General features: G+C 40.8%; 1 protein-coding gene across 1 annotated transcript in view; it reads right to left on the bottom strand.

The window, feature by feature from the left end:
• The window catches only part of shisa7b (shisa family member 7), a 51,413-nt gene that overhangs the window by 16,391 nt on the left and 18,266 nt on the right, over nt 1-16,756 (bottom strand). The window contains exons 3-6 of the mRNA XM_080862835.1: nt 10,713-13,793; nt 7,255-7,494; nt 6,496-6,612; nt 5,364-5,506 (exon numbers count right to left, since the gene is read on the bottom strand). Coding sequence (XP_080718961.1) covers nt 5,364-5,506; nt 6,496-6,612; nt 7,255-7,494; nt 10,713-11,125 — 913 coding nt within the window. The 5' untranslated portion in view covers nt 11,126-13,793. The remainder of the gene's footprint in view (nt 1-5,363; nt 5,507-6,495; nt 6,613-7,254; nt 7,495-10,712; nt 13,794-16,756) is intronic.

The raw sequence follows: 16,756 nt of genomic DNA, 5'->3' as shown, positions 1-16,756 counted from the left end.
AGTAAAATCATCAAAATTCTTGGGACTGAAAGTTCAAATATATCAAAGACTTGAAGTGAACGGCATCTCCTTTATCCAACAGCCTACAGTTTATTTTTATTTTGTTAATTTTAGGTTTGTACTTCCTAATTTGTGCCTGTGTGTCTGGTTGTTTCCTGGTCCAAGACGATTCCCCATAATTTGCATTAACAAGTAATGCCCCCTTAGACCGGGGGTTGTCAAAATGCAGTTCACGGGGGAGCAGTGAGGCACGTGAACGTAACAAATACACTAAATCTGTACATTTTATTCATCCACTTGATGATATAACAGTGCAGAAGCAAACCAAGGGAACATTTCTCTTTAGTCATCACAGCTGACTAAACCTTCCTAACACTGAAAAGCACAGCTGGTGTCAACAAATGTCACCTCACTAATGGTTTAAAACTATAAACCGGCACAGAAAACAATAATTACCCACATAAGCTATTACTCCAAACCTAAAGGCGCGTGCATTTTCTTGTGCGGCCCTCAATCACATACCTAAAATGTCACATAGTTTTATAACAACCTTGTGATGTATTAGACCTGTTAAATCACACAGCGCTGCACAAAATGGCTGAATTTAGATTAAATACAGCAAACGCTAAATTATATATTTAATAGTTTCTTTGTAAGGAAAGACATAAAAAGCAAAAACCGTGTTGTTTAGGTTTTTTTTGACTGTGTCGGGTTTTTGCATAAGGTAGGAAATGTCTTGGGGTTTACCTACCTTATGATTGGCAGGTTTAGCTTAATGGTTAATCACAGTCATCATCAAAACCCCAAGATGTGTAAACCGGCTCATTTATAGACCAATTTACTCCTAAAAATATGTTTTATTTTGTCTATTGACGGTTTTGATTTAGAAAGTGATGAAGACAAACACATTTCTAACTGCACCTTTAACTCCTCCAATAAAATCTGCCTTTATCTGATATTCAGATTTCTACTCTTGAAATCTATGCAATAAAACTCATGCATATTTAGATACACCAATAGAGACATTAGTGTCTTTTGCATATGCTGCTTTTCAATTTTTCTGTGCTCTCTGTGTTTCTAGGACCAGAAAACTTTATCTTTAATGTAAGTCACTGACTAGTTTTATGTAATAATACAAAATGTTTACACTTTTTGCCCCGTAGTGTCTCTCCTTAGATGAATTAAGTTGAAAATGATGATGTAATTGTACTTGCTGGTTAATATTTGCTGTCCTCTCAGCCGGTTTTACTCTTTGCTGTTGCCTTCTTGTGTAATCCGCTGCATGAGGGGCACATGTAGGTGTAATAGCTTGCAAAAACTGGCACTGAAACAACTTAAAAAGTTAAATGGAAATCATGCTCATCTCCATCAACACCATCATATTTCCATGGCAACCTTATCCTGTATCCTGTCAGAGTCATGTTAGAGGCATAAAATCAGCCTTCGCAGATAATTATCTGACTTGCAGTAGGAGTTCATGTGTTTCCTGGGTGCAGCACAATGACCTTTGGTGGAGATGAATCACTCGCGCTAGCATTGCTTTTCTGTTTTCTTCGTGTAAAGCCTGCGAAAACAGACTCGGGTTAAAGCGGTGACCTCCTTCGAAGTTTGGTATCACACTTGCACATCACTGCTGCACAGAGAGAGGAGGAAGGACGAACAAGCACATCTGGAAGCAGGCTTGTGGGGGGGAGTGAGTGAATAGGGAAGACGGGCTTGCATTAAGCAAAGGGCAGGCCAGACAAGTTTAAGCTCACACTCTTATGAAAGATCTGTCAGATTCAACACAACCGTGTGACGGGGGAAATCACTGGAAACGTACAGCACGCTGTGATTTCGAGCACAAATCTGCGCGTAGCCACAGGGTGGGGTTGACAATGGCACAGCTGTTTTAAGAGCGCAGCACAACAGGCCGTCATACTGACATCGAGACAGACAGACAGTGGTGGAGGTGAGGCTGCGAGTCCGGCTCACTGGGCTGCTAACCACGAGGCTTACCGATGGTAGCAGAGTGTTTGGGGCTGGAAGCAGACCCCTGCTGGTTAAAATGATGGTGCAAGTTCCCAGCTGCAAAGAGAGCAGAGCCGACAAACTGATGGGACAGCCACTCGAGAGACACGGGAGGCATGTCGAGTAAGCATTTGTGTCAGTAAAGAGACAGAGAGAGAGAGAGACAGTGGGTGAGACAGGACAGTGAGAGGGGAGGACAGAAAAGAGACAGACTCAGTCCCTCCAGGAATGAGCTGACTTTTGCATTTCTTATTTAAATGACAAAGGTTGTCGCAATTAACTGAATCGAACTGGCAACCCCCAGATTAAATCTTTTATGCAACACTGGCAAAAGTGAGGTCGTTTGGTTTTTACTTTGCATTGTGAAGCAGCACGCGAATATCCTTAAACGGTCATCTCAGGTGTAGAAGCCACACCCACCTGCTATTAAAGTCTCTTTGCAAGTGGCAGCCAATGAGAATAAAGGTTTTTCAAATGTTACAAATAACAATTATTTTGAACTGTGACTCATACAAAGCACCTCTAGCAGAGTCTAGAGTTGGAAACATGCACAGTGGGTCCTTTTAAAGCAAAGTTCCAACTCTTTAAAGTGCAGATTTTCACCGTCTTTCCCTTTTTATGATTGCAAGCTGAGCTTTAGAGTAACCGTTGGACACAAGAGACTGAAAAGACACTGCCGTTTTCTAGCAATTCAAAAGCTGAATTGTTATTCAACAATAAAAAAAAAAGATTTCTCAGCTCCTGTCTGTAAACTACACAAAAAATCTAGTTTCATAATTTCTGCAGTTGCTAAAATGTGAAGCTTTGGTACTACAAGGCGCTCTTACCATTTTTACCTCAAGAGAATCAAGAGCAGCTAAATAAATAATTTAAAAAATCCACTATATTTGGCACATTTTTCATCTTTTCTTGGCTGGAATTTGCAATTTTCCAACCTTATTTGCAGAGTCAGAGAACAATCGAATTCCTAGAGAGGCTGAAAGAAGAGAGAGCTGGTTTAGTGAAAGACGAGACAGAGCGACAGAGAGATAAAGCAGAGGTAAAGAGAGAAATGTGTGTGTGTTTCATTTCTGTGATTTTCCTGTGTGAGAAAACAGAAACATTCATGTCCTTCTGATAATCACCAGAGAGGAAAAACTTTGTGAAATCACACAAACGCTGCGTTTAATTCTATGATCGTGTTGACTTTAGTGTTCTAGTGTTTGCAGCATTTTTCCTCAGCAGATTCAACACAAAGCTCCTCTGTGTGTGGGCAACATAAGCATCTAAATAGGAGTGGAGGTTTTTCTTATATTAAAGCTTAAATCATGAGATTCAACCTGAACATTTCATACAAAATATAAAACACATCCCCCTGTGGTAGCACTATTTAGAAAAAAGTGACAGTCAACATAAAGGAACCTTTAAAAGACACTTTTTAAAACACTGATGAGCCAAAACATTGGGACCACCAGTCTATTAACCTGTTAGTACTTTCTGTGTGCCTAAACCAGCTTAAGGTGCTCATTTCTCCCATACCTGACATAATACCCTGCAAAGCTGGCTGTTCGTGCAGACTGAAACAATTATTCAGGGTGAGAATTTGACTCTATCCCAGGCTACTTAGTCTAACCATATGTGTTATTTAAGCAACATATCTTGTTTCTCCTGAGTGATAAAAAGAATTCACTTTCATGATATGTTTGTGTCTCATTTTGGCTGTAAATTACAATCAATAGAAGAGTGAAGGGAGGGTGGAGAGAGTGTGCATACATAACTTACAGCTTTTTTAGGATATAATTATTAAAGTTATCTGTGATACTAGTAGGTATATGGAAACTCCCTTAAGGTTGAAATCTGTTTGTCTTGTTATACAGATGAGCTGCACAGTCTGTGTTTCAGGATAAGCTAACATTATGAAGTTGCAACAATCGGAGTACCTGCTGCAGCAGAAGCAGGTTTCCATCCCGTGCTTTGCAGAGAAAAGAGTGCTGGCATGCTGTGGTATAAAGGTGACCGTGACTGAGTCACTGCTCAAATTAATAGCAGGCCAAAGTCCCCCAAATGCTACACTCACCCTGCGGAAAACACTGGCTGGAGACGGCACAACCAAAAGGATTGTAACTGTGTCCAATGATCTTGTCATCTTCACAAAGGCTTAAATTATTTATAAAAGGGAGTGAGTGTGTTTGCAATTGAATGTCAGTTAAGCTGTTTATGATAAACCACAGTTAACTTTGGTAAAATGTTAAAAATCACAAATCTGTTGCTGAGCTACATACACGGAAAACCTAATTTAAGAAAACTTCATATTAACTACTTACAGTCAGAGTCCAGCCAGAAGCTCATACATATTAAATAGAAACTCAGATGGTCCTCCACAAATAGTGACATAGTTGATTGCAAAATGACATAACCTTTCTTTTATATAGAAACATAAGCAGAGAACAACTAAATGGCAGCCAGTGAATCAGATCCTTGATTGCAAACAGATGTGTCGGAGACAAGTTTGCAACATTTCTGCAGTCTGTCTGAGTTTGAACATTACACCAATTATTTGCAGACCTTCTCCAGTCTGTCTGTCAGTGACTGCATTCAGTCCGAGTTGGACCTCGATTGTTTGGAGACAAACTGACGCTCACCAGGTGGCTTCTACAATTGCAAAACAATTGAAAGTGGAAAGTAACCAACTTGATTGCAACAACAACTAGCTGCAATCATTTGTAGACTGGGAAAAAAAACCAAGTGCAATCACTGGACAACCAAGATTTTCCTGGTTGCAAGGAGTTTGGTGTCCTATTGAGCGAGTGGTTAGACCAGGAAGTATCCTCATCCTCCCAATGGGCAAATTTAAGCAAAGTTATTTCCTTCATCTGTGAGTGGTCAAAATGTTTCAGCTCATCTGTGTGCAGGTCATGTTTGTGCAGAAATATAGAAAGCTGAATGAGAATTAACCTTTAAAAAAATAAAACACATCTCTAAACATTTTATTTTTCAGATTTAAAAACTGTTAAATTCAATGCATACTTTTATGTTTTAATTCAGATGAATACATTTTTGCAAGATCACTTGAGTAATAAAGAGCAGAAGGTGAATCCAGACAGGAAGCCAACCCTTTAAAAGTCTGAATCCATGTTGTTTCATTTCAAAAGACCCTCTGAGATTACTGATGTTAAACAATAATCTCAGGGGGCTTTTTTAAATGAAACAACATCTGGCAACAATTCACTCACAACAAATGTATTCCACCTGAAGTAAGAAGTGTGTTGCTGATATTTGAAACAAGAGCAGCGACAATTACCACCTTTTCCACTGGGGACGAGACAAGCTGGCCTCATTGCTCGTTTAACCTGAATATAATAATCGTCACTCACTGCGGTTGTCTTTGATCTGCAGGATGGGGGTGTACAGGTTTTTGGATGTGCGTCCGTCTGAGGTGGTCGTCAGCACTGTGCTGTTGTTCCTCTCGCCCTGCTGCACGGGGCTCGACTGGTGACGCAAGATATCCACCAGTGATCTGACGCAGCAGCGGGAGGACGGAGGGAGAGAAGCACGAGGGCAGAAAGACAAGAGGAACAACAGATGTGAGGAGAATAGTGAGAAAAGATCATGTGGAGGAAACATTTTCTCAGTCAGTTATACTTCAGAGCACTTTCCGAATGTGTCCAAAGCAATCCTATCATTGAAAATAATGCAGTTACGTTTCACTTTGATCTGTTTGTAAATCTTCTAAAACCTCAGTCTCACATGTCTTAAAAGTTTTCATGTTCCGCTGCAAACTGAGACGTTTTAACACCTCACCTCTGGCTGAAGATCATTATTATTATTATTATTATTATTAATATTAATATAATCGCATGTGTAATATATAATCATTTACCAAGATAGCAACAACTAGATTAAAAGGAGACATGAATAATTGGTTTCATAGACACAATTTCTGTAACTGAAAGCTGAAATGAGTCTTAAACTTGCATTGTTTCCAATGGCCAGCAGGGGGAGACTCCCTCTGCTTTTCCAGGTTCATTGAAGTCTATGAAAAAAAGAGCCCACCGGTCACCTGATTTATGACCTCAGTAAACACCTTCCTGACTAGTTTAGGGGCTCAGTCACTAGTTTCTTGTTTAATACAACAAGCGTATTTTTTATAAGTTATAGTATGGCTTACTTAAAGTACCTTTTAGGGCAGAAATGACTTGTGATTGACAAGTTGGCCATATGCACCTCTACAGGTGACTAAGATGATTCTCTTCAAACTAGGACTTCACCCATCTTTATATGCAGACATTTCACAGATATTTATTGATCATAAGCATACGTTTTGCATTTGAATTTTTAGAAAGACATTTCAATTTAACTTTTTTCTCTGAATGGTCTTTTCTTAGCAGCGTTTAATGCCTGGCAGAATCTGGCTTCACCGTCTGTGCTCCTCGTGGATAGCATCGGGTTTCGTGTCTTTGCTGTACGTCTAAACTGAGAAGCCAAGCACCCGTCCAGCAGTCTCACCTGGGCATGTTGATGTCTCGGTTTCGGGGTCGACGAGCCACCTTGCTGAAGGCAATCCTGACGCCCACGGCCACCACCACAGTGAAGGAGATCACACCTCCGATCACATAGGCCGTGCTGTTTATAGAAAAGAAATTACATCAGGGCACTCAGCAGGAAAAACTACACGCTTTTCAGCTTCTTTTTCATTTTATAGTAAATTTTCAGTACGATTCATGTCTCTAGCCTTAATTGGAAATAATATTGTACTTCAAGTACAATTAGGGGCGCATCAATAGAAATTCATAGGTGATACTATTTTTCCTCATTGTTGCAGGATCAAACAAGAACTCTGTTTCATTGTTAAAAGTTTTTAGCTCCTCTTCAAGCAATTTTTTAACACACAGCACAAACTTTTTATTTTTACAAATAGCGTTTACAGAAAGTGTTACAAATTTTTAGAAAGATTTTAGTGCTTATGCAATTACTTCAACTTGTTTTTACCCTTGATTTCTTAAAAATGTGCTCAAAATGAAAAATCCAAAAGAATACCAACTCTATACCCCTGAAATTCATCTGTAAATAATAAATATGCAAACACATTATTTTTTAAAAACATTTAATGCAAATATTACTCATTAAATTAACTTGTTTCTGTCAAGATCGGGAGGTTATTTTGACAAATTATGCTGCTCTTTATTTATCTTTGCTTTCGAGATGATTCTAATATATTGTACTTTTCCTCTGATGGCTCTGTGACTGACACATCCAGACTCTGACCTGCTGCTCTGCTGCGGAAACGTCTCAAAGTCGGGGTCTGTTTTCACCGCGGGCACAGTGACGGGGACCTGCGGGTCAGCCCAGTCGGGGGACTTGTAGTTGGTGCAGGAATCCTGATCTAGCTGGTTCCTCTGGTGCTCGCAGCAGAACCGGTAGTGGCAGGTGCCGCAGCAGTAGATGTAACTGCCCTGGGAGCAGTTGAACGAGTTGTCAAATTGCCCCATCACATCATAGTAACCCCTGCGGAGTAAAGTTGGTAAAAACGTACCATTAATGCCGTCGTGTACCGCGCCTCTGCTGCTTAAGGTTCTTCTTTGACCCTGAAAGTTCACAGGATGTGAGCGTTTGGCATGCATCATAATTTCGATTTCTGCCAATACAATCTTCTCCCACATCTTTACCTCCTGACGCTACATTAAAGTACATTAAAGACAGAACTCTTAATAAAAAAAAGAATGGTTATTTTCACTAAAACACTGGTGAAAAAATAATAACAGAATAGAGTGAATGTCCACAAACTGGTAGAGGTGTGAAGCCTAGTGCTGTGATCTGGAGCTTGAAATATTAGTGAAATCTGAAAGCCATTTGTAAATTTACTGCCAGTCCTGAGCCTCTTTTAAGTGTTTGTGATACTCCATATCTCAGGAATGCAATACCCAGCAAACAACTGAGTGAGCTGCCTTTGTGTTGCATATGTGTAGTATACTGTTTATATGACATTACTGCTCCTCAGTGTTAAAATCATGCTTATTCGACAGTTTCTGCAGACTTTATCCACTATATGATCTTATGTTTAGCTGCCTGCTGTGCTGTCTGACCAGAGATTTATGTCACTGTTTTAAACTCTAGATTTAGGACAACTGTCAAGGGTCATGCTGGGTCCATTTAATGGATCAACTGGTCAAATACTGGACATTTTTTTCAAAACTGTGATCAAGCTTATTTTAATTCTACTCGGGTATATTTGCAGTTGCAGTATAATCCTGCAGTTGCTGTATTGTGTAGTTGAAGTTTTACGTAGGTGCATCCCAGGCTAGGCCCTAGCCTCAGGCTTTGGGGCCCCATTATACAGTGCCATCGCCAAAGCTCTGTAGCATTTATGCCTGCATGTAGGGTGCTATTGTCGCCACTCAGACAAAACCTCCACATCAGTGCTGATGTAGGAGGAGAAAAAGTCAAAAGCTGAAGCAAAGAAATCACATTTTTGTCCAAAGTCTCCTTTTTTCAAACTGTGATGGTACCGGCACAAACCGTGTGAGGTTACAAAAACTGAGAGGTGCACAACTGAGCACAACACCACCAAAGCAGAGGATGTGACATCACTGTTGTCTTGCTTTGTCATTTGCTGGGAGGAGAGTGGCAACATAACAGTCACATTAGGGTTATGTGGCTCTACATTAGGTGTGGATGCAGCAGTGGGAGGTTTTTGTTACTGCTTTTGAACTGGCTTTGAAGCCTTTCATGGACTTCCCCTGACTGAGATATTACCTTTATTGTTGCAGGACCTCTCTGAGCACTCCGAGCTAAAACTCGTCGTCTCAAAGGCGATAAATGTTTTAGGTAAATCCTGCATTTGTTCTGCGGAGAGCTTTTTGGGCTCGCAGAGTAGCGCAAAGGAAAACGTAGAACGGAGCTCTGTCTTCACTGCAGCGCTTCGTGCTGCTTTCTTGTGCCTGAATGTAGCTGCTGTTGATAGTCGTAGCGTGTGGCTCGCCAACACACATCTGACTTAGAGCTGATTATACGTTGCTTAGCAACAGCAAGACGCCTCTCAGTGAAAAATATGAGCTTCTGTGAGATGAAGATCCGAGCTGAAGGAGGGGAATCATGATGTGCCTCGCTTTTATGGCATCCAGAGTGATCAAGCCATCACATTGATGGATGTAAATTAGGGCGATAAAAAGATCCGCAGGCCTTCGACGACAAGCAAAACTTCAGCACAGCGGAAGATATAAAACAAGGAAAATCGTGATATTTCAACTACATTTTTATTAAAAGCCATTTACGTTCATGTAATCTGATGTTTCTGTCTAGAATTTACTTTTTTTAATTCACATTTTGTATGTCAACTTAACCCCAGAACTAAAAATGCCTGAACAGCTGCTAAGAATTTAATTTCTGACCCGATTGTGGAATATGAGTTATGTCAGCTGTAGAAGAATTGGATGCTTCTCTTGGTACCATGACAAAACACATGTTGATGCTTTAACAGCTCACTCTGCTGACCTGCTATTCCTAATGGAGTATAGTTTTTCAAAACAGATTAAAATAGTTTGGATTAGAGCTACACTGATCCAAGCTTTTGTGCTCTGATACATTATCGAGACCTTGGCTTCAGCCCCACAGATTGGCCACACTGTTGCATCCACAATTTTCAACTCTGGAACAGTTACAAAAATGTATCTAATATAAAATGTATATAGATATTTGGAATGATTTTAGCTGACAAAAATGTGTTTCCATGTCCAAAGATTTCATTTTAGGTTACCTTAATAATTTAGCACTTATCCTCCTTTCCTGCTCAAACAATAAAAGATGTTTTTACGTGTCCTGTAATTCTAGTTAGCTCATACTGATGTCTCATCCAGTAACATTTCTTTGACATAATTATAGACTGTATATAAAGGATGGATGTGGGCATTGTGATATGACTCAGTGGTTGGTGAAGTCCCGTACTGAAGCTTTGAGTTCAGTTTTTTGACCGTCAGTGTCTGCTTTCAAATAAAGACATTACAGTCAAGGGATAATTCTGACTAAGGACACTGCATGCTCATACAGCACACATGGGCTCAACCCCATTCCGTTCCTATTTGATTAGAGAGAGTGTAAAATGTGAATGCAGCTTCCTAGTCTGAAAAATAAAGCCAACATAGACGTATAAAAGTCACTAAGATTTTTCAAATTTGGAACCATTCTACTAAAACTTATGGAGTTTAGCACAATTCAGCACAACATTCATCATGTTTCAGCTGAGTAGTTCAAAATGTGGCCGTATACTTTTTCCAAATTATTAAGAACTCCTGAGAAAACTGTTACCTGACTCATAAAGCACAGCCTTCTTTACTGTTCAAGTGACTCTAACATGGGACAATAATTTAAATGGCCATGCAATAAAAAAAACACTTAAAGCTAGAAAATGAGATTATAAACTCATTTACTAACTAGTTAAAAATCAAGCGAGTAATTTTTCCATAGATTTTTACAACAGCTAACTTCTCTCTGCAGTTACAAGAGTCTCCCCCTGCTGGAGCTAAGACAATGCAGGTTTAAAGCGCCGCCATTGCATCGGCTTTCTGTTTAAAACGCCTCGACTTTGTTCATCTTTAATATTCATTTTATGGATATTAGTTAAAAGTTCTCACAACTAAAAGAGCCCACATACAGAAACATGTTCCATTAGCTTTTAAGACTTAACAAAAACAGTGATAAACACTACACAGAATTTCTGACAACATTACTTGCACAGGTCCACATCCACCAGCTGTCTCGGGGCTGGAGCCACCTGGGCCGCACCGAGGGGAGGCTTCAGTGCTGCCGTTACGTTCCTTGGCAACATGGACTGAGGGAGGGGCTTTGGTGGCAGCTCAGCCATGACCGGTGGATCATCCCCGTCCTCCACCTCTGCCGCTTTTGGCGGCACTTTGGGTCCGGCAGGCAGCCGTGGGAGTGGCGGCTTGTAGCCCGTCAGGAGGAACAAGGTGGTACTCGTTTTACCAGAAGCGGCAGAGCCGCCCCTGCCGGTCAGAGTCCTGATATCACCATCGACAGCGCGTCGCCGAGTGGTGATGGTTACAGTGGAAACAGCGAGGCAGGAGAAAAGCAAGAGGATAAGGGATAAGCAAAGCATCCCCTTTAATATTTTAGACGTCATTGTTTTATCACAAAGTTCTCGAGCCAAAAAAGTCACAAACAGCTTCAAATGTCAGCGAGATCCTCCAAAAAAACCCTCCATTACGAAAAGTTTTATCTGCAGTCTGATGAACTAATCCCTTGGGTTGGATTTCAGCAGATTCACGTTGTTCGAGCAGTGTTTCATGAATGCGTTTGGCGTGTCACTCCGTCATCTGAATGTAAACATTTCCGTCTGAATACAAATCCTTCCCATAAGCAGCGTTTGTAAACATTGAGGTCTTTTAGAGTTTTTTAGGCCCTATGCGATGTGTCTGTACAATGGCTGTAGACCTAAAGTAATCTAACTTAAAATTGATTAGAAATAGAGAATAATGTGGGTTTGTTTTATGGCAGCAGGTATTAAATGTTTAATTTTGGTCTGTCGGTCGACAAAGTGCCGTTTTACAGTCCGTTGGCCTAAAATCTTCAAAACAGGCAGTATTGAGACGTTTTCTGTAAACAAAATGAGTATGAAAAACTGTAAACTCGTCGTATAATGACTCGTCCAGAAGAAGAGTCCTATGTCTCTGAATGCAGGGTGTTCTGGGAGCTGTTTATGGCACAAAAGTCATGTAAGAAACTGCAATGAAAACTGTGGTCTGTAAACATTTAGTGCTGAATGTAAACTTTGTATTCAATGAGCTCTCACAGACGCTGGGTGTATTCTTCTCGGAGTTTGGCACTTCTGTTGTCCTGGGTGGAGAACTAATGTGTGAAAATTATACATGGAAATGAAATCAAATTAAACATCGAGCTCCGTGTGTCTCGTGTCTGTAAACAACAGTGCTGGCAGCTTTAGAGATCTCAGCTCTGTTTGGTGAACAAGCTGAGAGGAAGTCCGTGTAAATTTGGCACAAGCTGTTACTTAAACTTCTCTTACGCCACGCTCACAGTTTGCCCAATAAACCAAATCTCCCTTTCAAAGAATTTAGAGGAAGAGGAGCAGTAAAGGTCAGTATGCTTGAAATTTTGGTTTCGAACAATGGAACGGTGAATTTATGAGTCGTGGGCTGTGAGCGCAACTAATAAAGGTACTATCACTGACGGCATTAAGCAGCATCAAATCTATAAGAAAGAAGTCCTTCCAGCAGCTACCGGAGGACAGACATCAGTTCATTAAGCGAGCGTGTCAAGGCATTCACAAAAGAGTGATCGATGGCGAGGATCTGGTGGATGAATTACAGGAAGAGATGACAGAACAAAGCGAGGATCTATGTGCGTTTGATACCCTCGCGCGAGTGTCTTTGCTCTGAATTTAGCTTGGCCCAGCAGAAGAGGACGAAGGAGGGCTTGGGCCCGGTTCTAGCAGGGCAGCGAGGTTCTGCCCACAGAACAGACATGAAACTGTCCGGATTCATCCGTCAAGACAGAGGAACGCAGGGTGATGATGGGAACTCGACACGACCACTGCCACGCTTGACACCACAGGCTGTGCGATCTAAAAACACGCAGGTAGAAAAAACTTACAAAGCCGCTCTTTCATCCAAAGGAATGAAATTTCGGGTCACTAGCAGTTTCTTCATCGACTCCCTGAATGTGTGTGTGCGTGCACCGACGTGACTGAGGATCACTTTGTTGTAGAGACCTTCAACATCGTGAGCTCTGTAAATGTATTCGTATGGCTGGTGTTCAGTATGGCTTTAGGTTATGTTCTTTTTTGTTATTTTTAAATATCTTTACAAATTTGATTTCCTTCCACAAAAAATGAAAGTACAGTGAAAGGTTTTAAATTGCATGTTTTTAATAGAATAAAAGGAAGAACGCAAAAAAGGTGTAAGAGGTCACTGGGAGTAGATAAAGGGGGCTTTTTAGGTTGTTCGGCGCGGCGTAATCAAGAGCCACGTGTGGAAGAAACAGAAGACGACAAAAGGGCGAGAGGCCTCTCTCGTAGAAGCGACTGGAAGAAGGAGATAGGCAAAGTGTCAACAGTGTTTCACAGCGCAGACTGAAACGACGGCGTACCTCCGAGCCTTTGAGATAGCAGCAGCGGTGGCGGTGGTGTTGCCTCTGTTTATCTGTTTGACGTGGCTCGTGTTGCCTGTCAGTCAAACGCCGTCAGAGTTATCACAGCTTACCACACGCCTCCTCTGCTATGCATAACCATGAGCAGACCGACAGCTGGAGGATTTGTCTATAAAGCACTTTGAACCAATAATGCACTGATCGCCGCCCCAGTGAGAAAAATCACGAAGTTCTAACATTAAAAGCAGCAAACATCGACCAAACGGAATGGATATATAAACTTTTACAGACGTTATCTTGAAATTCAATGTGGTTTTAATGGGACGTTGGATGTTTTAATGTATTTGTGGGTGATGTATCCAAAGCTGGGTGACTAAATAAACTCTTTATATGAAGAGTTGTAGATTTTTTTGCTTCTTCTCTTGACACAGTCGGTTTGGCACCTGGTTTTGGTTGTGATTGGAACAAAAGAGCAGTCAGAAATCGTGATTCCAACCACATAAAAATAAAAAGAGTGGAAAAGGAGCAGGAAGTGTTCAGAGCCTCGGCTCTGAAAACAGCTGAGAAAGTCCTCCAGGAAAACCTCCACTTGGCACAGGGACGGTCCGGATCAGATCCTTTACTCTGTTTCTTCAAGTCTTCCCGTCTCTCACAGGTTCGCGTCCACTTCTTCACCGGCTTTCACACTGCAACATAAGAACAGGAAACACAGGGTGTTGTAAGACGTTTTGCTGAGCTGGCTGTTATTGGTGCAGCGTCTCCACAGAGATATACTCAACTTATGGTGGGGGATGGGCATGCTGTGAAAGGATGCTTTCAGAACTAAACCAAGTTGTTTGTGCTTAATAAATAAATGGCCAAGCTAATCAAGTTGCATTCCACGTTCATAGACTGCAGCTGGCAGTCCTCGCTCTGCTCTGCAGCCTTGCCACATGAACCAGCGCTCCACCCGCTGCAAGTTCTGGTTAGGATGACCTTCACTGCAAAACAAGAACTACTTCTGCAGTCTGACCACAGCAGCACAGCAGCAACGTGGCAGCAGGTTAACTTAACACAGCAAGAGAGAGGCACTTCATCTATGTATTTATTAGTGGCTGAACTAATATTACTATATTATTAACTATATTAGTAATATTAGGGTTTGGTGGCATGTTTAAAATGTGTCTGTTTCCAACCAGAATTTGCTGTTATACTTGTGAGGTGTGTGCACCGAGCAAAGCATTTTTTCTTTTTGGTTGTGCTAGCTTGTCTCCTCTGCTTTGCTCTCTGTTTCACCATGTGCATAAGCTCCTCCCCCTACACAGAGCGAAAGACAACACTGGGAACAGGAGGAAAAAAGCTTTTAGCCCCCCCCCCCCAAAAAAAAGCCTGCCAACATGCTGTATCAAAGTATGGTACGGCAGCTGCACTAAGGCGGACAGAGCGAGACTTCAGCGTGTAGTCAAGGCAGCACAGAAGATCATCGGCTGCTCTCTTCCCTCCCTGATGGGCATTTATTCTTCCCGCTGCCTCAGCAGAGCAGCAAACATCATCAAAGACAGCTCCCACCCTGGTTTTAACCTGTTCAGCCTGCTTCCCTCAGGGAAGCGCTACAGGTGCATCAACACAAAGACCCACAGACTCAAGAACAGTTTCTTCCCAAAGGCCATAACCACCCTTAACTCATACACTTACCGATAACACAGTCCCATCCCTCCATTTTCCCATTTCCCCCTATAAACCACCACTGTGCAATACCATGTTCTATGTGCAATAACCCGAACTGTATATACATCACACTATTTATTTACATATTTACTTTTTTACATCAGATTGTATATTTTTACATTTCATATATTTTGTTTCTGTTAATACTGCTCATATGTATATAGTGCTGCAGAACTGTTGGAGATGCTCTGTATCTCACTGAACAACTGTATAGTGACAATAAAGGCATTCTATTCTATTCTATTCTATATTGTCAAAACAAGGCCACAGCTCATTTAAAATGACCACTCCTGGTCTGAAATGTTTACACGATGGAGGGGTTAATGCTGCACACCTTTTTCTTCTGTTCACAAGGAGATTTTGAGACTGGCTTTGTTACTTCCTGTGTCAAGAAACAAAACCCTAGAATTTAAGTTGAGATTGAATTTAGGCAGGAAATCCGTTATTAGGGCAACTGCGAAACAAGCCAGGAGGCTGGTGGTAATTTCCTATACTACTCTTGCATTGAGTACAGCTTCTTGACACTGAAACTGTGCTCAGCTGAAGGAGCTACAGCACACAAACATACACAAAAAACATCAGCTGACAGAGGAGATGGGAGCAGCTGTGATGTGACTTTGATAAAAAAGAGAGCAGACGACATGACAGATGCCATATGGACTCATTTGACAGAAGGACAGAGGAAAGACAGACCACAGATGTGTGTCTGTGTGTTTGTGTGTGTGTGTTCTGTTTGCAAAATGAGGCCTCCAGTGTTGGGAGTGGGAGGCATGCATAAGAGCGCTCTCAGGAAATAAAAATCTAACGCACCCTCATTTTCTTGCTCTTAATTAATGCTTGCAGTTTACACTTAAATCTGCTCTGACTGACATTTATTTCCTGTGACATCACAAAGTCTACAGTCATCTTGTTTAAAAAAACATGCAAGTTTCATAAAAAACATGGCATTATAATGCAGTGACAAACTAATGTAAAGCAACAAACAAACAGATATTATTTAGGTTATTCAATGCATCAGCTATTCTTCATATGCACATGTAACAAATCTCTGATCTGGGAATCGGGGATCATTATATTATCCTACTTCATATAACTGTCAGAGCAGGAGCAGAGAGCAGAAATGAAGATGGAGAATTAAATGTCTCTACGGGGCTGTGGATGAGGAGCTTAATGGCCAAATTGTCCCTGAGAAGTATTTTCTTAGGTTTTATTTTAAGTTATCAAAGTGTTTAAAGTATTTAAATCAACTAAAGCCTAAATGTGTTTTACTTTCAGAAGAAGAACAAGAAGAAGAAGAAGAACAAGAAGAACAAGAAGAACAAGAAGAACAAGAAGAACAAGAAGAACAAGAAGAACAAGAACAAGAAGAAGAAGAAGGAAAGAAAGAAAGAAAGAAAGAAAGAAAGAAAGAAAGAAAGAAAGAAAGAAAGAAAGAAAGAAAGAAAGAAAGAAAGAAAGAAAGAAAGAAAGAAAGAAAGAAAGAAAGAAAGAAAGAAAGAAAGAGTATTAAGGGTTTTTCTTCACTGGGTCAGTGTCTGGCTGCACTGGATGCAACTCAGGGGTTAGAAGAAGAATGGAGTCACTCAATGATGCAACAACATTTTCTATTACAGGAAGGGAGCAAAATATTGAAAAAAAAAACTGATAGAACAAACAAAACAAGAGTTAAAATAGAAAATTTCATCCAGTTTTATTTTCTCCTTGAAAGCAAAGGCAGCTTTTATTCTAATCAGTTCATTCATTTATAACCCAGTGTGCTGCTATCTACAGTTATTCCACTAGGAAAGGATCTAAATATATTTTGGATCTCAGTGTTTACGTGAATGGACAGCAAATATTAGTCTTCATAATCCACAGAAAAAATAATAACAGATCAGGTATTGTTTTCTTAATTTATACACGTGCGTGTATCCATCTGTAATAAAGAAAAATCACTCTGGGG

This window comes from Rhamphochromis sp. 'chilingali' (assembly GCF_963969265.1).
Source record: "Rhamphochromis sp. 'chilingali' genome assembly, chromosome: 17".
Lineage (NCBI taxonomy): Eukaryota > Metazoa > Chordata > Actinopteri > Cichliformes > Cichlidae > Rhamphochromis > Rhamphochromis sp. 'chilingali'.
This window is presented reverse-complemented; position numbering and strand designations above follow the sequence as displayed.